This window comes from Heteronotia binoei, chromosome 16, assembly GCF_032191835.1.
Source record: "Heteronotia binoei isolate CCM8104 ecotype False Entrance Well chromosome 16, APGP_CSIRO_Hbin_v1, whole genome shotgun sequence".
NCBI lineage: Eukaryota > Metazoa > Chordata > Lepidosauria > Squamata > Gekkonidae > Heteronotia > Heteronotia binoei.
The window spans coordinates 9029600-9055532 of NC_083238.1; the positions used below are offsets into that span (position 1 = coordinate 9029600).

The following is a 25933-nucleotide window of genomic DNA, read 5'->3' on the forward strand; positions in this document are numbered from 1 at the left end:
ATTAGTTGTTTGGTATTTGTTTTATTTATTTATTATCAGAACAGTGCCAATTGCCGTCCAACAGAACCCTCTTAATGGCATCGGGCAAGCAGCCAAGAGAAGTGGAGGAGGAATCTGCTTCTTTGCCAGTTTGCAAACAGTTTAGGATAGAGGACTTTTTTACCTTAAACAAGTCCAAATCTGCTCTGCTGTCATTTGCTATTAAAACATCGAATCACTTCTCCCCTCTAGAAGACATGTTAGAGCCAGCAGAAAAGGAGGAACTGACTAATGAACTGACTAATGAGTCTGATCACGAAGATGTCGTTGACTCTCAACTCCAGTCTGGGGTGGGAGCTTTAAAGGTGCAGCAGAGACAGCATGATAATGAAGAAAGATCCACATCTTCTGACGAGCTCGCCCCAATTACCCTGATTGCAAGCACAGTGGAATGTATCTTTAAAAAGTTAAAGGGATTAGAAGATCAAATTCTTGACTTTTCTTTGGAAATAAAGAGACTATCAGTGTCAATGGATAAAGTTCACTTAGCCCAGCTGGATGATACCTCTATTGGAGATTTAGCTCCTTTAAAGCGGTGTCCGTCTGCAACACAGGATGTGGATCCCCGGAGCTCCTTTATGGAGTCTAAGGTCAGCATGGGCCATAAAAGGAACGTGCAGCAATTGGCTCTACAGCCCAATAAGGTATGCATCACAGTTTGTCCTTATGGCAGGAAGATCCCATGCTGGAGAAGTAAACTTTTAGTTAAATCTCATCTCTGTGAATTTCTTAATCTGAACTATCACAAAATTGACTTGATTACCATCAAATCGCTTAATGATCCGTCTCAAATGCAGAGGATCCTGCTTACCTTTCAATCCCCCAACATTCCTTCACTAATTTTGAAGCAAAAGAATTAGTTATGGTTGGTTTTCCCTGTGCGATCCTTTATTAACTCTCAAACTAATGCTCTGCAGCCTAACCTGTCTGCAAGGGACAGTACGCAAAGTAATACTCATCTTTTGAAGAAGGCATCATTTTCAGCGGCAAAATATAAGGCTTTGATGTGTTTTAAGGTATCCAGATCTGGTCAGTCCCAATCAAACCCTAGCTGGATAATGAGTCATCAGTGGAGCCCTATATGGATGCGATGCATGCGATCCATGCGATGCATCCCTTAATGTTTCAATAGAAGATGACCTTCTGCAGTCATTTGGGAGTCTTCCAGCAAAAGATCAACAGGTGATCCTTGTAAGACTTGAATGTACTAAGCAGCAGCTGCAAAGGTCTTTAGAGCCAGGGATTCCATGGTCAGCGCTTCATAACCGTTCGCCTGGATAGCTCCTGGCAGCGCAGTCTCTTCCATGGCTGGGATGGACATCATATGGAACGATGGGAAACCATCCGTTCTTCTGGTTGGCACCAGTCTAGAGTGCCTTTGTAGCGTTATGGCTGCTAGTACTGTATAAGTCCCCTTTGACCCTGGATACCCACACTCTCTGGCCAGACATGTGTGAATCATTTCTGCAGGTGCTCTGGCAACCAAGCTGGTGATCACAATGTTCTGTAAGGGTTTTTTTCCTCACACCTGTCCTATATCTTCTCCCCCCACAACAGACACCTTCTGAGATAGGTGGGGCTGAGAGGCTCTCACAGCAGCTGCCCTTTCAAGGACAACTCCTGAGATAGCTATGGCTAACCCAAGGCCATTCCAGCAGCCATAAGTGGAGGAGTGGGGAATCAAACCCAGTTCTTCCAGATAAGAGTCTGAGCACTTAACCACTACACCAAACTGGCATAAAATGGCTACCATAGGAGGTAGAATGCAACCACAAAATACCAAGGAGTGAGGTTATGCATAAAAAGTAACTTTTCAGCATTTCTTTCAGAAGCTCTACTTAACAAGACGCCTTTTAAAACAAACATATTGTGCTGTAGTGACAACTGCTGTCAAAGCATTTTGTAAAACATTTGTGCAGCCTATCAAATCTCCCATGGGCAATCAGAAGTCCTGCTGGGTAGAAGCCCCACCTGGCCCTGCCCACTTTCTAAAAACATATGGCAGGTTACAGGAAAGGTGTTGGCAGGTATCATGGCACCCACAGGCACCACTTTGGGGGAGCATGCTGTAGGTCATGGACAGGAATATCATATATTAAAATGAGAAACCCATGGTTCTTTGGTGTAGGACATAAATTGTATGCACCCAGGTTCAAACTGTGGTATCTCTTGAAAAGTTTTTCCTTAACACAGGTTGGAAAGGATTCTCCTACCTGAATTCCTGCATAATTACTTTCTGTTAGTGCAAACACAACAGGTCTAGATGAACCAACAGTCTAAGTCAGTACGAGGCAACTCGCTATACTGGGGAGGGGCCTTCCCTCAGTAGTAGAGAACCTACTTTACATGCAGAAGGTTGTAGGTTCAGTAAAAGGACCAAGTAGGTGAAGTGAAAGATATTTTTACCTAAGATTCCGAAGAGTCACTGTCAGCCAGAGCAGACAGTACTGACTTTGATAGGAGAATGATTTGACTTAGTTTCATGTATTCATAAGCTTCATGCATTTATAAAACAAAGTTAGAGTCCAGTAGAGTCCTTTAAGACTCTTCAAGATATGAGCTTTCTTCAGTTTAATAATAGTAATAATTAATAATAATAATTAGGGTTTGTAGAATCTTTCGGGCTCAAGTGCCGTGTTCTACTGGAGAAAGTTTTCCTTCCAGACGTTTCGTTCTCAGCTGCGGAGAACATCCTCAGTGGCGTTGCAGCCGGAGCAGGCGCTCTGACCTTCTTGGCTGCTATGCATTGAGTGGGGCGAAGGTCAAAGCACCTGCTCCAGCTGCAACGCCACTGAGGATGTTCTCCGCAGCTGAGAACGAAACGTCTGGAAGGAAAACTTTCTCCAGTAGAACACGGCACTTGAGCTCAGAAGATTCTACTAACCCTAATGATGTTACCAGCCGTGAAAACCTGAAATCTTTGATGATAATAATAATAATACAGGTAGGTTATATGCAGATGAAGAGGATAGAGACTATAGAGGTAAAGTTTCAACTTAATTCTTCATAGCTGGATTTACCAGTGTCAGGGCTAATCTTGCCAAAAAAGAAAGGTGAGATGGTCTGCCTCAGACTGCAGATCTTGAGGCATCATTACAGAGCAGCAAATTATCAATTACTTATCTTATTTTTACCAAACTGAGGAGGTGTTTTTTTCATTTTTTTCTGCCTCAGGCACCAAAATGTTGTGGGGACTCTGTTTTATAGGAACAAAACCTGCTTCCTCCCTCATATACTAGGGAATTTCCCCCTCATTGCCCATTGCAATGTGATTTTGTATGAAGAACAGCATGGAACTGCATCTACAAAAGTTATTGTCACATTCAAGTTCTTTCTCCGCATGCACTTTAGCTATCATTAATATTGAACTTTTTTGAAAGTAATAATAAGAAAATGGGAAAATATTTATCTAGTAAATAGCAGCAAATCATCAATAATAAGAGCCATTTCTGGATGGGAACACTGAATTGATCAGAGGAGCTCAGGATGAGTTTCTTCCACCAGATATTGCACTTTATCTTTTGATCTTATGTGCATAATCATCTTTTAAATAGAAGGTGCAGACACAACTTTAAGGGTAGATATTTGGGAAACTTTGCTTTGAGTTTTATCCAGAAGATGGCATACTTCTCAGCACAATGTCCCTACTTCCGGGAGCTCTTAGACATTCCTTCCAGATTTCCCACCTAAATACAAATTGGGCATGACAACCCTGTGGTTATGCAATCTGACAGATTTAATAATAGCCCAGGGTCCCAAGTTAGAAAAGTATTCCTGCAAAATAAGTAAAACGGCTGAAGCAATGAGACTAGATGAGTGGCCTTAGCATTTTAAAAATACCAAACAGGTTCAGGGAACATGGTTTAAATAGCTGTAATTTGTTACATTCTTACAGTAGAGAAAAAATATGGATCAAGTTTCACTTCTAGAGATACGATTCATACATTTATTTCTGAAGTACTAATGTTTACATAGACTCCTTACCATCTCATTTTCAAGTAGCTCTCTGAAATGCCCTCCACATGAAAATTTTCAAACTGATCACACCTCAATTCTTTTTGTTTTTTTTAAACCTAGAATTTTGTCTTCTGTGATAACTTCAGCAGTTTCTGGCATTTCTTCATGTATATATGAAGTGCTAAAATCCCTAGGTTCCAAATGAGCCCAAGTTAGAGATATGGAGAAAATTGGGTGGGAGCAAGACAGACAAATGGATGGCTTTGAGGAAGATTTCTTGAGTTTCCTTGAGGGCAGTAAATACTGCCATATGGGGAACTATATACTGCAGTGAACCACAACCAGTCTTCCAGCACATATAATTGAATGCTACACTTTATTATTAACATTTATTTGTAAATTCATTCAGGCCTCAGTTTGGGGTGGAGCTCACTGGAGCAGCGCTCCAGAAGCTCCAGCTCCTGCAAGGCCCCAATCCAAACATACCCCGCCTCTCTGACTGTCAGAGAGGTGCAGGCCAGCTGGGCTTTCTTCTTGCCTTTCCAGTTTTGGCTGGCAATGCAGGAGGAAGATTCCACCCCCCATGCACTTCCCAGACTGTTCGAGAGGCACAGGGTGGCTGGGTTTCGTCCTGTGTTTCCAGCCATGGCTGGAACTGCAGGAGGAAGCTCTCCAACCCCCCACACCTCCTGAACTGCCCAGGAGGCATGAGGTGGCTGGGCTTCATCTTGCATTTCTAGCCTTTGCTGGAAACACAGGAGGAAGATCTTCCTCCCACACACACAATCTCCCAGACTGCCATGGGGTGTCTGGGCTTAGTCCTGCATTTCCAGTCAAGGCTGGAAATGCAGGAGGAAGATCTCCTACCACCACACCCCAAGGACTGCCCGAGAGGAATCGGGTGGCTGGGCTCCAGCATTTGCTTTTTTAACATAATGACCCCTGAATTCATTTATTACATTTGTTATCTCACCCTTCCTTTAAAGAGCTAAGAGTAGCATGTATTGCCCACCCCCCCACCCCCATCTTTCAACAGCCCTGTAATCTCAGCTCTGTAAGGCTGAGAGGCAATCTCTAGCCCAAGGTCACCCATGTGAACTTCATTGCTGAAGCTGATTCCATTCACCCAAGAGAAACTCTCTAGCTATAGTTTGATACTAACTATCATTTGTTCCTTTTCACGTTACGTTTTTAGTAGGTGTGCACAATAGTACACCTTTAAGCACACAATGTGAAAAGCCAACTTGCATCTAATTTCCTCCTCTGATCTTTCTGGCACAATCAGCTGAGGCCAAACACTTCACTTGTAGCCCATGAGAAAACTTGGGATATCTGTCTCCAACGGGCAGGCTAAAGGCAAACTGTAATGCTTGCCAGCTGGGTGTACCAGAAAGGTTACTGAAAGATTACACAACAGAAGAATGACTTTTGAGATAAGAATAATATTTTACATAAACAGCAGTCATTCAAGACAGCTTGGATGGGATAGTGAGCAATAAGATGCCCTAGATATTGATTCTGATTATAGATACTCTGATATTTAAAGATATTCAGCCTGTTTCTCTTGTGTGTGTGTGTGTGTGTTTTAGTTGACTAAACTGGAATAAAGCCTGGATTGATGCAGAGTGTGTTTAATATTACCAACTTATTTTTCGGATTGATATATTAGTCATTTAGGGGTTGGAATCTTCTGATACCGAGGCTGAAAAATTGCACTGTTCCCATGAAAGCACAGGCTGTGTTCAGGTGACGATCAAAAGTACTAGCAGCCCCAATTGCCGACATAGTCAAAGCAAACCTATGGTATTGTCTGATAATCTGAAAGTCATTGAAGCTTTAAGTATTTCACCATAAATTGTCCGTCTCTATGTTGGTATTAGATGTAAACAGTTCTAAAATGAACAAGAGTCACATGCTCTACTTACATAGCCTAGTTAGGAGTAGTTACTCTAGCATCAGACGTTTAGAAGGTCACGGTTCCTCTTAATACAGAGATTCCATTTTTCTTCAGTATTTTATGGATTTGCTTATTTATCGTCAGTCTTTCACCCTGACAGCATTAATAATCTTATCCTCTGTAGATTTGTCTAATCTATTTTACTGTTTTCTACGCTAGTGACCATTGTGAAATTTTGCTAATTATGCATGCTCTTTGGCCTAACATAAGCTGATTTCTCTGCTGAGAACCTTTTCTGTCAATTCCCAAAGTAAGGGCTTTCTTTAGGGTGTGGTGTACTTGACCCAATATGGAAATATGTTGAAGTATTGAATGGTCTGATTATTATGTTTCTCAAGTCATTTTGCATGGAGGGACTCAGTGGTTCATTGGTAGAGGATCTGCTTCATACACAGGAAGTCCTACATTCAATGTCTGGCATCTCCAGGTAAAGAATTAGGTAGTAGATATGAAAGATCTCTGCCTGAGACCCTGGAGAGATGCTGCTAGTCAGAAAAGACAGTACTGACCTTGAAATATTAGCAAATTTTTTACTGACCTTGAAAAATTCCTCATGTGTCCAATTTTTTATCACTATAAAAATGGTAGTGTGTATTAACTCTAGTTTTTGAATATGCATCATTTTTTTAACACATACTGTAGGAAAGTATCTACACCAGGATTCCCCAGTGGGGTACCTACAGGCACCATATTGGTTTCCCAGAGCTGTGGCTGCATCTTTGGTATCAGGATCTTAGGATGGAACTGCCCAACATCCTATGCATTCTGAAAGAGACAGCATTTGTCCAAAGCAGGACAAAATCTCTTCCTAGTATGTAAAGCATATTAATGAATGGTATTTTTTTTAAAAAAAAAATCTGAGAAAATTAGCAACCGTCAAAAATGGGAGTCAGAAATTTAAACAGTTAGGAGTGGCAAGTGATGGTCAATTTTGTTTTGGAAAGATTTAAACACAAATACTTTAGAGGTGAACTCTGTTGCCAGTCATGTCCCTTTCCCTCTACTCATCCTCTAATACTAAACAAACTGATCGATATGAGCCTCCTTTGGTTAATTTCTCTCCATAATGGCTGCAACTTGCAGCTGAGGCCATATGATGTTGCAAAATTATTTATGCAATGCTAGGCACTCATTTTGTACTCCTGCTCAGTTTTGCAACTCACAGCAAACAAGCGAAAGACCAAAAAAAAACGATACTTGAACCCCCACCTCCCCTCGTTCTCTCTTCAAAGCCCTGAGATCTATTAATTGGCTGTTCTGCCAATACTGTGAAACTATATGAAATATTCAGTTCCTTGACTGAGATTCTAAATGGAATCAGCTTGCTGTAGTTGTGGGTCCCCCCCCCCCCGCTATTTTTTGCCCTGTGCACAAATGCAAAATTAACCACAGCTGTTTCATCAGGGCTGTTCTGCAAATACATGCTTTTAATTATTCTCCTCTCAGTTGGCTGAAGTGAATGTTTAAGTTCAGAGAAAGTAGCATTATGTTTCAGGACTTGGGGGAGAGAAAAAACCCTACTCCTTAGACATCATCCCTGTAACTGATGAAACATTCATTTCCTTATGCTTGCTTTCCAATTTAAAACTATCACTTTCCTCTGACACATTTGCACATTGTGCCTTTAAAAAAATACACACAAGTGAGATGTTCTTCGGTTAGGAAGTTAAAACGGTGTTTACAGTAATTTATTTTGAAAATAGTATAATTTATTATCAGTAAGAACTGTACCTTTGAAAAAGTTTAAAAGTTAAGTATATTTAATGATGCCTAACATATTTTATTGGCTATGTTTAACAAAAGGCACTAGGCTGCAGTTGTTTTTGACAAGCATGAAAACATCACAGCATGAGACTGCAAAAGGAATTATGTAGAGAAATTACAAGTGATCCATCTCTCAATGAATTATCCACCTCAATAGCCTGCAGAACTCAGCTACCAATTAACACCTACTTTATTACATGTTGGGATGTACTTAATAACTTTCATGTGTTTATGCACTATTACCTTGACTGATGCCTCTTGTACAATTAGGCATAATTGGCATATCAATATGCAAAAGTTAAAAGGATTAACCCTCTTAAAACTAATGAGCATTTCTGTATCCAGCTGCTAAATGAGACAAAATTAGCATTTTTCACTTTTGGGCAGGATTTTATCATGCAGTTTCTCATTGTTGGTATTACCTTGTTACATAACTTTCATTTTGGGGGGATGGGGGGAAGAGAGAGTACGTGGGTATGGTAGACCAAAAAAGGATTCCAATTTTTTTTTTAAGTTGCACCAGACATAAATATTTGCTGCTTGTTTCCATAAGCCTAGCAGTTGCAATTTGAGTTGTTTTGTAGGGAGCTGAAAAGTTGTATTTTCTTAGCAGCTAATTATACAGACACGGGGTATGTCATTTCACCATGCAAACTTGGCTCTGATATAATAGATTGAAAGCTTGCCATGCTTCTAATTTCCTCGATCATTCAAGTATTTTCATCTCTCTCCCCCTCTCTTTTTCTCTCTTTGTCATGCCCAGTTTTTTACTAGATACTGACAGAATGAAAAGTAAGCTGGCATATTTGCTTGAGCATGCCTCCTAAGTGGCTGGTGGAAAGCAAATAGGAAAGGCCGATGTCTTAAGAAAAAGTACAAACATTACAAAATATGGGCTGAACAACTGATGGGAATTTGAACAGGAAGGATTTACATAAAAGTCAGTATTACTTGAATGTCGACATATCGGAGTAGCAAAATAGGATTTCTGATGGGTATTTATGGACGACCTTTCCCTGCCTGGTAGTTTGGAAATGTTGATCCCATTTCCAACTAAGCAACGCAATTTGTATTGCAATTGCTGGGATCTGATAAGTGTGCTTCCTTTTCTTAAAATATGGCAAAATGCAAAAAATTTACATCGATATGCAAGGTGAATCAAAATTTAACAAAGCAGGGAATGAATCAAAAACACCAGTTTTATGGTGATATACTTGGACCTTTCTCCAACTGATTATAGCAGAACTTGCTTGTCAGCGTTCTAAAGAGCAGATTCTACATATCTTCATGCAAAAAAAGATAAACATGATCAGTTGTGTATATGTAATGAGCATTCTCTCATTCAGTAAAGATATTTTGATACTATGAATCATTTATATATTAAAGGCTTCAAGTACTTAATATATAAAAACTAGAATATTAATATAATGCTGCTAGGAATTAGTGGATCTTCCCTGTTCCATTCCTTTATTGTTGCAGAATTTCCTCTGTTCTGCATTCCACTTCTCTTGATTCTACTTCAGCTAGCAGAATTTCTGAAATTGATTTTGGAACTGGAACATGCACAGTGTGCAACAGTTTTCACTTTCTCACTGTTTGTCATCTTTCTCCTCTTCTGTGTTTTTAATATGCAAAGTAAACATTGATAAGACACTACAGAAATGCAATTTTGTTGTGATTGTACATTGCATTGGATCCAGTGTTGCTCTGTGAGATGGTTCCTTAAGGCATGTGCTCCTGTATGTTGATTAAACACAAAACCCCCTCTTGTTATAACTGTACATGCAAAGCACCAATTGTCCTTTTAATGAGCATGACAAAACCATAAATGCAAAAGGTGAAGAGATGCAAATGACTAAATGATGTAAAAGAACCAAATGCCACAGTACTTTGTCTAAAATGCCATCAAGAATTCCTGATGAATTGACTCCATTTTGGGGGAATGACCATTTGGAATACCAATCCCTGGAGAGAAATCTGGACAACAAGAATTTTGGAAGCATCCCTAAATTCTATACATGGAAAAGAAAAGCCTTGCTAAAGATAAACTAATATGGCTATAAGGTGAGGTGGGATGTGGTGGGATTTATATCCAGGATTGCATTCAACAAGTCCCTCTGGTTCACAAAGAATTCTGAATGGTTTTTAGAGTTGCCAACTGCTAGTTATATGAATAGATCAAAAATATTTTGATGGATGTAAAGGTTGCCCTTAGTGAACTAGGGGTGAAATTTGAATACAAATGCTAGCAGAAGCTGTGGGCCGCAGATGCCATCTAAGAAGAGGCTTTCCTGCTTCAGTCTTTTTGAAAGCACTGGCTGAGCCATCATCTAACGTTTAGAGATAATGCTTTATTCTCCTGAATGATTGTTTTATTCCTATGCAAATCCATATTGACTTAATTGATTAATTAATCTGCCACTTCAAAGTCAAGAGATTCATCAACTGCTGTTTCCTTCATACCCCTCCCTTCAGTTTTTTTCAGCAATTGCCTGCATTGTAGTAAGCCAACTGTACTGGAACTCTTGACTGTGGGCCAGATCACTTGCCAACTCATTGACTTTGTCTAACCTTTGAAAAGCTGCTGCAATTCGTGCCATTTTTGTTTGTTTGTTTACAAATCCTGGGGGAACAAGTAAAACATACATACGAGCTCTTTTCAAACAACCATAATCTATCGGGGTCATTTGATATGGTAGAACATAGATGCATACCTGCAGTTGTTATTTGAGTGGTGATCAGTTCATTTTCTGTATTTTTGTTGTTGTTGTTCAGTTGCACAGTCGCGTCCGACTCTTTGCGACCCCATGGACAAAGTCACGCTAGGCCCTCCTCTCTTCCACCATCCTCTGAAGTCTGCTCGAATTCGTGTTTGTTACATCAGTCACGCTGTCCAGCCATCTCATCTTTTGCCGTTCCCTTCTTCTTCTGCCTTCTGTCTTTCCCAGCATCAGGGCCTTCTCCAGTGAAAGCTCCCTTCTCATTTGGTGGCCAAAATATTTGAGCTTCAGCTTCAGTATCTGACTTTCCAGGGAACAGTCAGGATTGATTTCCCTTAGGACTGACTGATTTGATCTTCTTGCAGTCCAAGGGACTCTCAAGACTCTTCTCCAGCACCACAGCTCAAAAGCATCTATTCTTCTGCAATTGGCCTTCCTTATGGTGCAGCTCTCACAGTCATACATTATTACTGGGAATACCATCTCTTTGACTATACGGACTTTTGTTGGCAGGGTGATGTCTCTACTTTTTATTATACTGCCCAAGTTCACCATAGCTGTCCTCCCAAGATGCAAATGTCTTTTAATTACATGGCTATAGTCACCATCTGCAGTGATCTTGGATCCCAGAAATGTGAAGTCTGTCACTACTTCCATGTCTTCCCTTTCTATTTGCAATGGTGTGATGGACCCGGATGCCATCATCTTAGTTTTTTTTGATGTTGAGTTCCAAGATTACTTTTGTGCTCTCTTCTTCCACCCTCAGCAAGAGGTTCATTAGGTCCTCCTCACTTTCTGCCATTAGCGTGGTATCATCTGCATATCTGAGATTGTTGATGTTTTTCCCGGCAATCTTAATTCCGGTTTGTGCTTCATCCAGGCCAGCATTCCTCATGATGTACTCTGAATATAAATTAAATAAGCAGGGTGACAATATACATCCTTGACGAACTCCTTTTCCTATTCTAAACCAATCAGTTGTTCCATATCCCGTTCTTACAGTTGCCTCTTGACCTTTATACAGGTTTCTCAGGAGACATGTGAGGTGGACTGGTACTCCCATCTCTTTAAGGACTCACCACAGTTTGTTGTGATCCACACAATCAAAGGCTTAAGCGTAGTCAATGAAACAGAAATAGACGTTTTTCTGATACTCCTGTGCTTTCTCCGTAATCCAGCAAATGTTGGCAATTTGATCTCTAGTTTCTCTGCCTCTCTGAAACCCGGCTTGAACTTCTGGTAGTTTCTGATCAACATACTGCTGAAGCCTAGCTTGTAGAATCTTCAACATGACCTTGTTGGCATGTGAAATGAGTGCAATGGTGCGATAGTTTGAACATTCTTTGGCATTACCCTTCTTTGGGATTGGAATATAAACTGATCTTTTCCAATCCTGTGGCCATTGTTGCGTTTTCCAAATTTGTTGACATAATGTGTGCATCACTTTAACAGCATCATCTTTTAGAACTTTGAATAGCTCAACTGGGATACCGTCATCTCCACTTGCTTTGTTGTTAGTAATGCTTTCTAAGGCCCATTTGACTTCACACTCCAGGATGTCTGGCTCAAGGTCAGAGATTTCACTGTCATGGTTGTCAAGGACATTGAGATCCTTCTTGTATAATTCTTCTGTGTATTCTTGCCATCTCTTCCTGATCCCTTCTGCTTCTGTTAGGTCCCTACTGTTTTTGTCCTTTATCATGGCCATCTTTGAACGAAACATTCCCTTGATTTCGCCAATTTTCTTGAAGAGATCTCTTGTCCCTCCTATTCTATTATTTCCCTCTGTTCCTTTGCATTGTTCCTTCAGGAAGGCCTCCTTATCTCTCCTTGCTGTTCTCTGAAAATCTGCATTCAGTTGGGTGAATTTTTCGTTTCCATCTTTGCCTTTTGCTTTCCTTCCTTCCTCAGCTATTTGTAAAGCCTCATCAGAAAGCCACTTTGCTTTCTTGCATTTCTTTTTCTTTGGGATGGTGCTGATTGCTGCCTTCTGTACAATGTCACAAACCTCCATCCATAGTTCTTCAGGCACCCTATCAACTCTAGTTCCTTAAACCTATTCTTCAGCTCCACTGTATATTCATAAGGGAAGTGATCAAGGTCAAACCTGAATGGCCTAATGCCTTCCCCAGATTTCTTCAGTTTAAGCCTGAATTTTGCAATGAGTAGCTCATGATCTGAGCCGCAGTCAGCTCCAGGTCTTGTTTTTGCTGTCTGTAAGGAGCTTCTCCATCTTTGACTGCAGAGTATATAATCAATCTGATTTCTGTGTTGCCCATCAGGTGATGTCCATGTATAGAGTCGCCTTTTAGGTTGTTGGAAGAGGGTGTTCACTATGACCAGTTTGTTCTCTTGACAAAACTCTATTAGCCTTTGCTCGGCTTCATTTTGTTCTCCAAGGCCAAACTTGTCAGTTGTTCTGGTTACCTTTTGACTTCCTGCTTTGGCATTCCAGTCCCCTATGATGAGGAGGACATCTTTTTTTGGTGTTAATTCTAGAAAGTGTTGTAGATCTTCATAGAACTGGTCCACTTCAGCCTCTTCTGCATCAGTGGTTGGGGCATAGGCTTGGATTACTGTGATATTGAATGGTTTGCCTTGGATACAGACCGAGATCATTCTATCATTTCTGAGATTGTATCCCATTACTGCCTTCCTCACTCTCTTGTTTACTATAAAGGCCACACCATTTCTTCTATGGGACTCTTACCCAGAGTAATAGATGTAGTTATCCTCTGAGTTAAATTCACCCATTCCTGTCCATTTTAGTTTGCTGATTCCCAAGATGTCGATGTTCAGTCTTGTCATCTCCTGTTTGACTACATCCAGCTTATCTTGACTCATAGATCTTACATTCCATGTTCCAATGCAGTATTGTTCTTTGCAGCATCGGACAGTTCTTTCACCATCAGACACATCCACAGCTGAGCGTCCTTTCAGCTCTGGCCCAGCCGCTTCACTCTTTCTGTGGTTACTTGAACATGCCCTCCGCTCTTTCCCAGTAGCATATTAGGCACCTTCTGACCTGAGGAGCTCATCTTCCAGGGCCATAACTTGTAGCCTTTTCTTACTGTCCATGGGGTTTTCTTGGCAAGGATACTGGAGTGGGTTGCCATTTCCTTCTCCAGTGGATCACATTTTGTCTGGGTTCTCAGCTGTGGCCTATCCATCTTGGGTGGGCCTGCATGGCATAGCCCACAGCCTCACTGAACTGCGCAAGCTTTCTCGCCACGTCAAGGCAGCAATCCATGAGAGAGTTTCTGGAGGGTGGACTCTATGGCATGGTGTCCCACTAAGGTCCCTGTTCTCCCCAGGCTTGATCCCCAAATCTCCAGGAGTTTCCCAACCTTGAGCTGGCAACCCTAACCCCATCCCTTGCTGGTGGCCAGAGAGAACCTGGCAAGACATGATAAGACATGATCTTAATACAGGGTTGCCAGTCTTCAGGTCCCAACATTTATAGGTAAAACGTAGTTCATAAATACGCATACATATATGAAACAATCTCAATACAAAGTATATTCCCACAAGGGATTCACAATATGAAGTAGAGTTCCAACATACAGGAGGTCGACTTGATATCCTGCTTCGACGTTTCTTCCAGCTAGGGTATGACAGCTTATCAGATCTCACCAGTTTTTTGAACTGTTGCCATTTTGCAAACAGGGAGTTGAGACTTAGTATGAATGTACTGTATGAGACGCTATGTGAGTATATTGCAATGTCGGTTTATGATACGGGGTATGTATTTTTGTGAACAGTTATAGTAAATGATTTAGAAGAAGAAGATATTGGATTTATATCCCGCCCTCGACTCCGAAGAGTCTCAGAGCGGCTCACAATCTCCTTTACCTTCCTCCCCCACAACAGACACCCTGTGAGGTGGGTGGGGCTGGAGAGGGCTCTCACAGCGGCTGCCCTTTCAAGGACAACCTCTGCCAGAGCTATGGCTGACCCAAGGCCATTCCAGCAGCTGCAAGTGGAGGAGTGGGGAATCAAACCCGGTTCTCCCAGATAAGAGTCCAGACACTTAACCTCTACACCAAACTGGCTCTCCATGCTATGTTTATACTATGTTTCAATAAAAATAGTTGGAGGAGGAAGAATTTGAAGTTGCCTTCCATTTGGAGTGTTCTTAAAATTACTGGAGCTGTGTAAGTAATATGTTTGTAGTAGCGTATTAGAGTGTGAGTGATTTGTACTGTTTATGAACTATTTTGGATAATACTTACCTTGCAGCTCCATTGAAGAGGAGACTGTAGAGTATACCTTTGCTGGAAGAAACTTCGAAGCAGGATATCAAGTCGACCTCCTGTACGTTGGAACTCTGCTTCATATTGTGAATCCCTTGTGGGAATATACTTTGTGTTGAGATTGTTCCATATATGCATGTGTATGTATGGACTATGTTTTACATATAAATGTTGAGAATTGTAGTACATTACATCTTAGTAATTTTTGGTCACTATAACCCTTTCGGTTGTTTATTGTTGCACAGTCCCCAGGTCCCAGCAGGGGTTCCCACAGTTTTTGGGGCTTCTGCCAGCTGGCCAGTGAGGCGAACCCTGCCCCCAAACTCAGAAGAGATGTCATCCCATCAGGGACATTGCATAGCGATGCTCTGGTTTGAGGGCAAGACTCTATGGTTTGAAGCCAGTTGTACCATAGAGTTTTGCCCCAAAACCAGAGCATTGCCATATGATGTCCCTGACATGATGATGTCACTTCAGGGTGATTTCATTGTGTCAGGGACATCCCAGAAACTGCGTCCCCCAAATCCCATCACTGGAGCGATGAGGGGACCTGGCAATCCCAACTTCTTAACAGTACAAATCCTACAACGGGACCTAGACTCTAAAAAACAAGCTCTTCTGGAGTTAATATGCAAGTATTCCCTATTTCCAGCTCTTAAAGCTCAGAGAGCTGTATTTTGTATCATTCAAGGAAAATCCAAAAATATGAAACATCTTCATTCACTGGTGCATATATTAAAAATATATATTTACTCATTCCAAAAGGTTAATGAATTAGAGTTCTGGATTAGATGAAGCAGATGTTTTACTTGTCTCCTTAACATACTATCAGAGAGGCAGGAAACAATTTCCCTTTATTTGGTGCCTGTTCCTGCCCTGCCCTTCCTCCTACATGACTACATGAGCCAGTTTGGTGTAGTGGTTAAGTGTGTGGACTCTTATCTGGGAGAACCGGGTTTGATTCCCCACTCCTCCACTTGCACCTGCTGGAATGGCCTTGGGTCAGCCATAGCTCTGGCAGAGGTTGTCCTTGAAAGGGCAGCTGCTGTGAAAGCCCTCTCCAGCCCCACCCACCTCACAAGGTGTCTGTTGTGGGGGAGGAAGGGAAAGGAGATTGTGAGCCGCTCTGAGACTCTTCGGAGTGGAGGGCGGGATATAAATCCAATATCTTCATCTACCTCACAGGGTGTCTGTTGTGGGGGACGAAGGGAAAGGAGATTGTGAGCCACTCTGAGACTCTTCGGAGTGGAGGGTGGGATATAAATCCAATATCTTCATCTACCTCACAGGGTGTCTGTTGTGGGGGAGGAAGGGAAAGGAGATTGTGAGCCGCTCTGAGACTCTTCGGAGTGGAGGACGGGATATAAATCCAATATCTTCTTCTTCTACTTGCCCAAAGTTTTTGCTAGTCAATGTGAGAAATGACATTCCTAAAATGAAAGGCCTTTCTGTTGAGCAGAGACTTTTGAGCCCCATCAGGAATGGCGAGGCTATGGTATGTGTTTACTTCACATCAAGCTTAAAGTCAAGTTTGAGGCTTTGTATGTGGAGATTGTCCTGAAGTATATCCTGATATTTAATTAAAATGACACTAAATCACATTGAATTGATAAGAGTTGGCATCTCAAACAAAGGTAATTGCCCGTATTGGGTTTGTACAAAAATAGAGTTGCTTGGAAAATGTGCAGCCAACACAGGCTGTCAACTCCATTTATAGATCAATATGTGAAAACCATTGATCAGGCAGGCATGTGGAACAGTAACACTTTGCATTTATTTCTTGTTTTTCTGCCGTGTTAAGGCTTACAGGATTATCAGCTTCCAAAATATTTTGACTTCTGCATAAATATGTTATCTGTTTACTGTTAATTAAATGAGTCTGCATCCCTTTCAAAAATGTTTCCAGTTTCATGATTCCTCCCCCTCCCCCAACCCACCCTTCCTCATAGCTGCAGGTAGTTTTAGTTGAAAATGGATTATTTTCTTCATGGAAAGATCATTAGAACACAGTTTTAAAAGGAGCATATTTAGAAGAAGCAAGAGTGGGTGTTTGGGGGTGTTTTTGGTTTTTTTTGAAGATTTGTTTTGCTTTCTACTTTGTTCTTTCCTGACAGAAAAACACAGACACTGAATTTAAAAAAAAAATCCAAACATGAATGGGCAAAATGCCCATAGGAGTCAGTTTTCTAATCAAAACTATGCCGCTTTACATCACCTCCAAACTTACATATTGCACCACCATATTGACTTTTATGGAAGTGCATAATCTGACAAAATGGCAATGTCCATTGGAGGTAGATCTTGGCTGACAGATTCAAATAGGAATTTGAAAAGCTGTTGTGATAAATTTAAGAACTTGGACTGAGAGATGTGTGTTCTTCACCGGTCCTTATCTTAGTTTGTTAGAATACAACAGCTATTGATCAAGTAGCAATTTGGTGGTGGTGGAAAGGGCCATCAAGTCAAAAGTCACTCAGAAGTGGTTTATCATTGCCCACAAAACTGGTCTCCCATCGAGATACTAACCAGGGCCAACTCTGCTTAGAGATCGGATGAAACTGAATGTGAAAAGTAACCTGATCAAACTGTGAGCAGCTGAACTGCTTGCTGAAAAATTGCCTCCTGCTTACAGCCAAAGAATAAAACGTAAATCAAAGTGGTGTGTGTTCAAGCATCCCTACCTTAGGTCTTTGCAGTCCAAATCTGGTGCTCTAACCATGTCAGTACAACAGAACTTTAGCCAGTCTGGCTAAAGTTAGTTTTGACTGAAGTGTTGACTGAATATTACAGCCCCTCAGGGTTGGGGTTTTTTGGTAGAAAAAGCCCAGCAGGAACTCATTTGCATAATAGACAACACACCCCTGACATCATCATTGTTTTGCACAAGGGCTTTTTTTGTAGAAGAAGCCCAGCAATAACTCATTTGCATATTAGGTCATGCCCCCTGACACCAAGCCAGCCAGAACTGCGTTCCTGCTCAAAAAAAGCCCCGCAGCCCCTCCTGCAGAAACTGTTTTTCCATGGACTCATCCCAGAAGATGGCTTAAGACTGATGCCATCGCTATAGACTTGGCTGAGGACATTTTTATTCCAAAGGCCCTTCAGGTAAATGGACTGAGGCATACAGATGTTTGTGCTTCACATGAGCCTTTCACATGAGCTTTTTTTGTAGCAGGAACTCCTTTGCATATTAGGCCACACACCCCTGATGTAGCCAATCCTCCAAGAGCTTACAGGGCTCTTAGTACAGGGGCTACTGTAAGCTCCAGGAGGATTGGCTACATCAGGGGTGTGTGGCCTAATATGCTAAAGAGTTCCTGCTACAAAAAAAAAAAGCCCTGGCCTTGTTTATTTTGGGGTTTTGCTGCTTTAAAATTTTGCTTATTTTAACAGTTGGCTGCATTTTGTAATCTTCAGTTATTGCCTGAGTTGTCTCTTTTGAGGCAGATAAGCAGCATATAAATAAGAAAAGCAGGTCTACCTGCGAGGGTCCAGTTGCCTAGGGATTGCCCCTAAAATAGCAGGGGAGCAGCCCAGGAATGTCGTTATAGGCTTTTTAACATTGCAGCTGTTCTGTAGGTTGAACAATATCTCTGAAAGAACTGTGACGTGTAAATGCCTCCAAAGTCAAACAGAAACCAAAAGGAATAGGTTAGTAATGGCTAATTAGTGACTAAGTCCAGTTGCATTCACTGCAATTTTTAAGCAGCTACTTCACTCTAATACCACTAAAATCGATAAGATTACACTGCAGCAACTCTGCGTAGCAATCTATTGTCAGTCATTACTAAATTTAGGTAGATCTGAGGTGATACATGGTGCCCTTTAGCTGTTCTGCCAGCAACAAACTCGCTTATGCATCAATAGTTTATGTAGATCACAGTGTTTAGTTAACTAAGTCATATGGATGAAGCCCATTTATCATAGAATCCAGCTGCAGCATACCTGAAAAAGGAAGTGTTGATTCTACGAAAAGTCAAATTACCACATAATAAGAGAGGTTACTCGGTTTGGTTGTCTCTATGGGTTCAGAGAGTTGCATTTTAAACGATGTGCATGAATTCTGATTTTTTTGACCTTTGAGAAGAAAGTTAAATTCTTTCGTGTGATCAACTGGAAGACTATTCATTTGGTCTTGTAGTGGGAAAAAATAACTACCTGTTATTGCTGTTCTATGGGCTGTTGTTCCTTGAGCTTCTAACTTTCCATCAGTGATGTTCTCAGTATTAAAGAAACACAGTCTGACCCTATGAAAAGTTAGAGACATTTAATGCCATCCATTCTAATGGTCTTAAGTATGCCCAATACTGCATAGGGTCAGGCTTGATGTAAAACTGAGACTCGCAGAGGTGTTTAAAACAACTTTGTTAGTTTATTTTCTTTTGTCAATAAGACAATCCCCAGTTACTTGACCCCACATTATCTTGGTATCTTGGTTGCTTCTGGACAGCCCCTCCCCCCTCTAATTGTTTATATTCTCTTATTTACCAGCAGTTGCTCCTTAGGCAAGATTCACGCCCTCCAAGATTTCTAAATTGAAGAATGAAGAGCACTTTGGAGTTCTGTGTCATGTAACCTCCACCCAACACACATTTTAGCTGACTAATTTGTGGATAATACCCTAGTGACATTGGACAGCAAACAAGCCTCTGGTACAATTTTTTAAAATCCAGATTTAATTCATTCCTGATACTTTGACAAAGAAAGGCAGCATGGCTTTTTTATGAAACCAAGATTTTATGTGACTTCTAAAAACTTTTATCCAATATGCTGCATGGATGAGGGGGGGGGGGAGCATTCTGAAAACTTCTAAGTTCCCCCTCCTCCCCATTATAACATCGCATGCTGTGAAAATCTTTTACTCTATTTACCAAGTACAAATGAGTCTTGCCAACGGTTCTGAAAGTTTCTTTATTGTGCTTAGATCCTAGCACTTCAAAGGCGGATGCAACTCTATAAATTAGCGAGTGAGCCATGCTGCGGAGAATTCAGACTGGAACTTAGCAAAATTTGTTTATAATTCACTACCAATTGAATACTAACGCTAAGGTATGAAGGGGGATGCAATTTTTTTTTTGTAAAGTTAGTCCTCTGATTACTAATTTGAATCAAAAGCTCTAACCTTGTTAGCATCTGGACTTATTTCCATAATAACAACCCCTTCAGAACCTACAAAGTAATGAATAATTGACAACAAATGAAATGTTTTGATAGTTGTCGGCACAAAGCATGTTTAATGTTTTGTGTTGCTTCCTAGCTAATTATGTAGATGACACATTTGTCAGACCTTGACTGCCATTAGAAACGTGTTTCCAGAGGGGAGAAAAACAGGCTATTCATAGAGTAATTAACTAGAATGCTCAATGACCTGTGAGAGATTCAAATGGCTGCCAGTTCAGACATTGTTTTGTTACAGAAGCAGAGGGGTAATTAAAATTCCAAATTACAGTGCTATGATGAAGCATTTGTTTGTTGACAGTATACTCTTAGTCTAGTTTGTTAATTCTTTTTTTTTTTCTAAAAAAAAATTGTTTCTAATCCATTTTATAGCTTTAGGAATTCTGTCTTTGAATTTACCGACAACTAATATTATGGTAAATTGCTCTTCTGAGAAGTACTGCAGGCTTTGGCAGTTTCATGGGAGCACAAGGTGGGTGGGATGGAATAGCTGCTCTTTCCCCCAAACTGACATACCATGTGCTGTCATTGAAACGCCGCTAAATGCAGCCCATCTTGTGAAATGATATGTTCATAATTCCACACGGAGGAAGATGTCTTGTTGCAGGAGGAAACAATTCAGAGGAAGCGATCCTAATCAAACAAATTGAGAAAGGTGTCTTAAAACATTATGGCCAAGCCTTCATAGAATCAGGACGGCGGAGAGCATCATTTAGGCAAACGTTGAAGGCAAAAAGGCAGGGGGAGAAAGAAAGAAAGAAAAAATAAAAGAAGAGGAAAGGCAAATTCTGAGAGAAGATGCATAAACCAAAAATGAATTTTCCCCCCGAGTCAATTATATCCATTACTTAAAATTGTCCAAAGCTAAAATCTGAGCGAGGACCGAACATAAAAATCTAGCAAATACAGAGAGGAATTGATTGAAAGAGAGGAAAGTGGTAAAGTTCTCTAACAATGAATTTAATGCAAACCCAAGTGAAATATTTATTTACTTTGCCAAAAGTGAGAATATGGCTCTGTTAAAAAGATCTGACAGAAGTAACATGGTGTTTGATGCAGGGAAGCTGACAGCGGCATGGAGTGAGCGCTGATTATCCTGAAGACACTGTCAGCTAGGATTGATTTCTACTTTCTCCCTTTATGTAACAGTTCCTGTAATACAGCTGACCCCAAATCACGTTACCTTGTCATCTCTCTGAACGGATCAAGAAGAGATGAGCTGAAAATAGCTAGGCACTGACCTTGAACTTGCCAGAACAGTGAGAAGTGACAGTGGCTTTGTGTATGTGTGCGTGTGTGAGAAGAGAAAGTGGGTTTCGTGTACAAAGGCAGCCAAGCTGTTCTTCAGATGAGTTCACTGCAACAGCACAAGGGGGCAGAGCTGTATTAGAGATTACAGGTAAAGCGACACATTGCTTTTTTTCATGCTACAGAAGTCACAATTGCTTCCCTGGGTCAGTCAGCTTTCCAGATCAGATCGCTGTTTATAAGCACCTTAGTAAAATTTAGACTTAACCTGCTGAATAATTTGAGAACCACCTGTTCGTGACCTCTTCCACCTTGAACTCTACTTCCAATTGCATTGAGGAATGATGATTTCTTTCTGAAAACAAGTAGCTACATACGTAAACTCTAACACAGACAGTGTACTGGACTATGTAACATTCGAATCCAAGCAGAAAGAGAATAATGTTGCAGGTTTGGTAGATTTTTCAAAATTGCCATTTCTTATTATTCGTTTATTGCCTGGTGCCATTTTAGTGTACAAATCAGGTTTTTCAATTTGCACCACAGAACTAGACGAGTTAAGGCACACGAACAAAGATGATAGTGGTGATGATGATTCCTATGAATTTGCTTATTATATATAACATAGCTATTTCTCTTTTATTGTTCACTTTACAAGTTTTTAGCTTTACTGTCAATGGGATTTAGCACTGATATCCAGAAGCTATTGCATGAAGAATGCAATGTTGCTCTCCACGGTATAACAGTCTAAAGAGCTGACGCTGACAATATTTCTTTTTCTGTTCCAGTAGCAACTTCAGGTAAGGAACGGAGTAACAATTTCCCAAGTAAGATGTTTGGCCACTGTTGTCTCCATTACTTGGCAAACAGGCTGTAAATAATATGATGGCATCCATCCCCTCTCAATAGGTCTTGGCTTCATTGTCATCATCTAAATCCTCAAGTGTTTTTAGATCAAGCTTTGGCTGCAACATACATGCTCTGGGTTAGGCATACTAGCTTTGCAGCCTCAGTTCCCGAGGTAATTATGGCTTTTCTCAAATATTTGTCCTTCAGCATAGTCATCTGAAGGTAGAGCTGCTTCTTTGGACCATCCCCAGCTATTCTCTAGAGAGCTTGCTAGGCCTTGTTATTTAGGTGGAATCTGGTTCAAAGGTGTAGGCCAATGAAAAATATTCCCCTGGAGATTTGTCCCTGCTTTCATTGTGCTGGGCTTTTAATAAGGGACTGTATTCCCTGATGCCCTGGAGGTAAGTTTATTGCTACCATCTGTTTAATTGCCCTCTCATCTTTCTTTAGGGAATCATGAAAGTCTTTTACCCTGCCTTTGAATCTCTCAGTTATTTTAAAAGGCTGGGTAAAGTACACATCAATTTCCAAAGAGTATATTAAAAACTGATAAACAGCAGCATCTCTGAACAGTAAAACTCAGGGAAAACAATTTTTTTAGATGAATGTTTGTTGTTTGTTATCAGCAAACGCAGTGCTTGCTGTACAGTAAATAAACAGGGCTCTTTAAAAGTTTTTCCTCTTTTGAAATTGTTGATTTTTCACTCCTATCTCATGATTTCTTATTAAGCATAATTTATAGAAGTAAGAAACCCTCTTAAGAAAGCCAAGTATGTACATCACTGAAGTTATCCTAGCAAACCAAAGGACATGGTTTCAGCTTGAAAAATCAATATGTTTTAAGGAATGTTGGGATTTACGGGGAATATAATGCTCTAAATAGAACCTTGAACTTTCTAAATATATGAGGTCTATTATAAATTTAAATTTGACACCAGGCTTAGAGACAGCACAGGTGAGGTGAATGTCTCAAGCAAATACCAGTTTGGACTACTTTGTCAGTAAAATGTTCAGAGTGTATGGCTTCATTGTGAAATTAGTTGTGTTACTGATGAACTTCTCTCTTCCGCCATTCTGCAAAAGATCCATAGTTCCAAAGATTCTTTAGTTGAGAACATGTCTCTTGATTCAATGTGTAATGCAAACATGCCCTCAAGGAGGGGCTTGTGATACCAAAACACAAAATTGTATATAAACAATTGTTCCATGGTATCACTGGTTGCCGCTTAGAAGAAACCAAAATAGCAATGATTATACATGGTTTTTTAGAATACATACTATGAGGAAGAGCTTGAAATTATGGAAATTTCCCTATTTCCCTATATATTTTCTAACTTAAGATGGTACCCAAAACAGAGTTAGAGAGGGATACCTATTAACAGGGGTTGTTTTGTAGAAACATAGGTAGTGGAGCTCATCCAGGGATTGTTATGCAGCTGCACCTATATTCAATGGACAAAGTGGGAAGGAAGAGATGGAATTGTCAGAAAGGTTCAGGAGCTGTGCTCCTGTGAGCTCCCGCTGAATGCCTATTAAATTCTTTACCCTTAACTTTCTCTACCATATAGATAAATCCAAGCTGTGTTGGTCTGAAGGAAGTGTATAGATTGCACATTGTTGGACTGATGTACTGATTTTTTAAATGTTTTTAAATGTTTTTAATTTCTTAATTATGTAAATTGCTATTATATTTAAAATTTGAATTCTATTGTTAGAATCTCTGTATTGTAAGCCGCCCTGAGCCCGCTTCGGTGGGGTAGGGCGGGATATAAATCAAATAAATAAATAAATAAATGAAGTAGTAGAACAAAATAGGAGTTGATTGCACCTTTAAGACCAGCTTGGTTTTATTCAGAATGTAAGCTTTCGTGTGCTCGCTAAGCACACTTCATCAGACGAGGAAGATACTTCATTTTACAAACCACTGGACTCAGACCCCACACAGGAATATTAAAAAAGAACTAAACAAGATTACAAAGGAATTACCACTGAGTATTCAGGAACAAATTCTGTCAGACACATCACAGGAACCTTGACCAGGTACATTGATCCTACAGATCAATGGTACAGCCATGGGCACCTGCATGGCCCCACAATATGCTAACATCTTCATGGCTGACTTGGAGCAATGCTTCCTAGACTCCCACCCACTCCTACCTACCTTATACCTGCGTTACATTGATGACATTTTTTCTGGTCTGGACATATGGTAAAGAAGCCCTGGATACATTTCACCAGGCATTCAATGACTTTCACCCCACCATCAACCTGACAATGAACCAGTCTACGCAAGAAATACATTTTCTGGACACCAATGTTAAAATACACAATGGATGCATAGACACCACCTTATACCGGAAACCTGCTGACCAACAAACATACCTGCATGCCTCCAGCTACCATCCCAAACATACCAAATGATCCATTGTATACAGCCAGGCTCTTCACTACAGCTGCATTTGCTCCAATCCTGCTGACAGAGATTCTCACCTGAGGGATCTACAACAAACCTTTTTGGAACTAAAGTACCCACCTGATGAAGTCAGGAAACAGATTAACAAAGCCAGAATGATACCCAGAAAAACCTGTTACAAGACAAACCCAAAAAAGACAATAACAGAACACCACTAGTGGTTACACACAACTCTCAACTGAAAACGGTTCAACGCATCATCAACAACTTACAACCTCTACTGAATAGTGACAGCTCTCTTTCTAAAGTACTGGGGGTTAAACCTTTTCTTGCACACAGACAGCCCCCTAATCTCAAACAACTCCTCACCCACAACAATGCAACATCTCATCTGAGCATGGACACTGGTACCAGAGCTTGCAATAAACCCAAGTGCCAACTTTGCTGCCACATACAACCAGACAACACAATCACTGGACCTAACAGCATTAACTACACCATCTCAGGCTCATTCACTTGTTCATCTTCTGACATTATATATGCCATTAAATGCCAACAATGCCCTTCAGTTCTCTCCATAGGGCAAACAGGACAAAACCTCTGCCAAAGGATAAATGGACACAATCTGACATCAGGAATTACAGAACTGAGAAACCTATGGGGGAACACTTTAACCTTCCAAAGCATTCAATGGATGACCTCAAAGTAGCTGTTTTACTGCAAAAGAACTTCAAGGGCAGAATAGAGAGAGAAATTGCTGAATTACAAATTATTATGAAACTTGGAACAAACACCTCCCCAGGACTGAACAGGGATATTGGGTTTTTTATCTCATTACAGATGCTAAACCCACTCTCACTGAGTATAGTTATACATCCACAATATTCTAATTGTTTCTCTTTTAGAATTGTGTATCAGAATATTTTTTTTCTATTGACATACTCAGAATAGGGATATTGGCTGTTTATCTCATTACATATACTTTACCCATTTTCACTATAGTTTATTGTATTCTTTTTTTTCCCTTGGCAAACTAGAATGATATTTACATGTTAAAAAGTAAATCAGGTGGACTAGAACATCACTATCCAATGTATTTCTCTATTAGCTGTATCGACACACTCAAACAGGGATATTGGTTGCTTATCCCATTACAAATATTGAACCCATCTCCCACTAAATTTTAATGTATTTTTCTCCTAATAACAAACTATATGTATGTTGCATGTTTAAAGGTGGGTTAGTTGGATGGGAAAACATAATAATTCCTTCCTTTTGGGGAAGATTCATAGCAATAGAGTCATTGACAGACACTCTCGCATTTTGACATACTACTGTTTTGTTGCTTTTGCATGCTCATGCTATTCAGAGCAAAGGTTTGCTCAGTTTGTCAATTTTACTATTCTGTCATTGGATCTTATATTTGTACTTTTACATTCTAAATCACTGCCTACCAGATAATTCTACTTCACTGTCACTGGTTCTTAAATCTGTAGCATTTTGCATTCTGGGCCATGCCTACCAGCTATGTAAGGCTCTGCTCACTGTGCTGGAT

At 40.5% G+C, this 25933-nt stretch overlaps 1 protein-coding gene across 1 annotated transcript in view; it reads left to right on the plus strand.

Moving 5' to 3' along the window:
• The first annotated feature begins 635 nt into the window (after positions 1-635).
• The window catches only part of ARHGAP15 (Rho GTPase activating protein 15), an 884620-nt gene continuing 859322 nt past the window's right edge, over positions 636-25933 (plus strand). Inside the window, 3 exon segments of the mRNA XM_060257451.1 lie at positions 636-683; positions 5674-5829; positions 15091-15093. Coding sequence (XP_060113434.1) covers positions 636-683; positions 5674-5829; positions 15091-15093 — 207 coding nt within the window.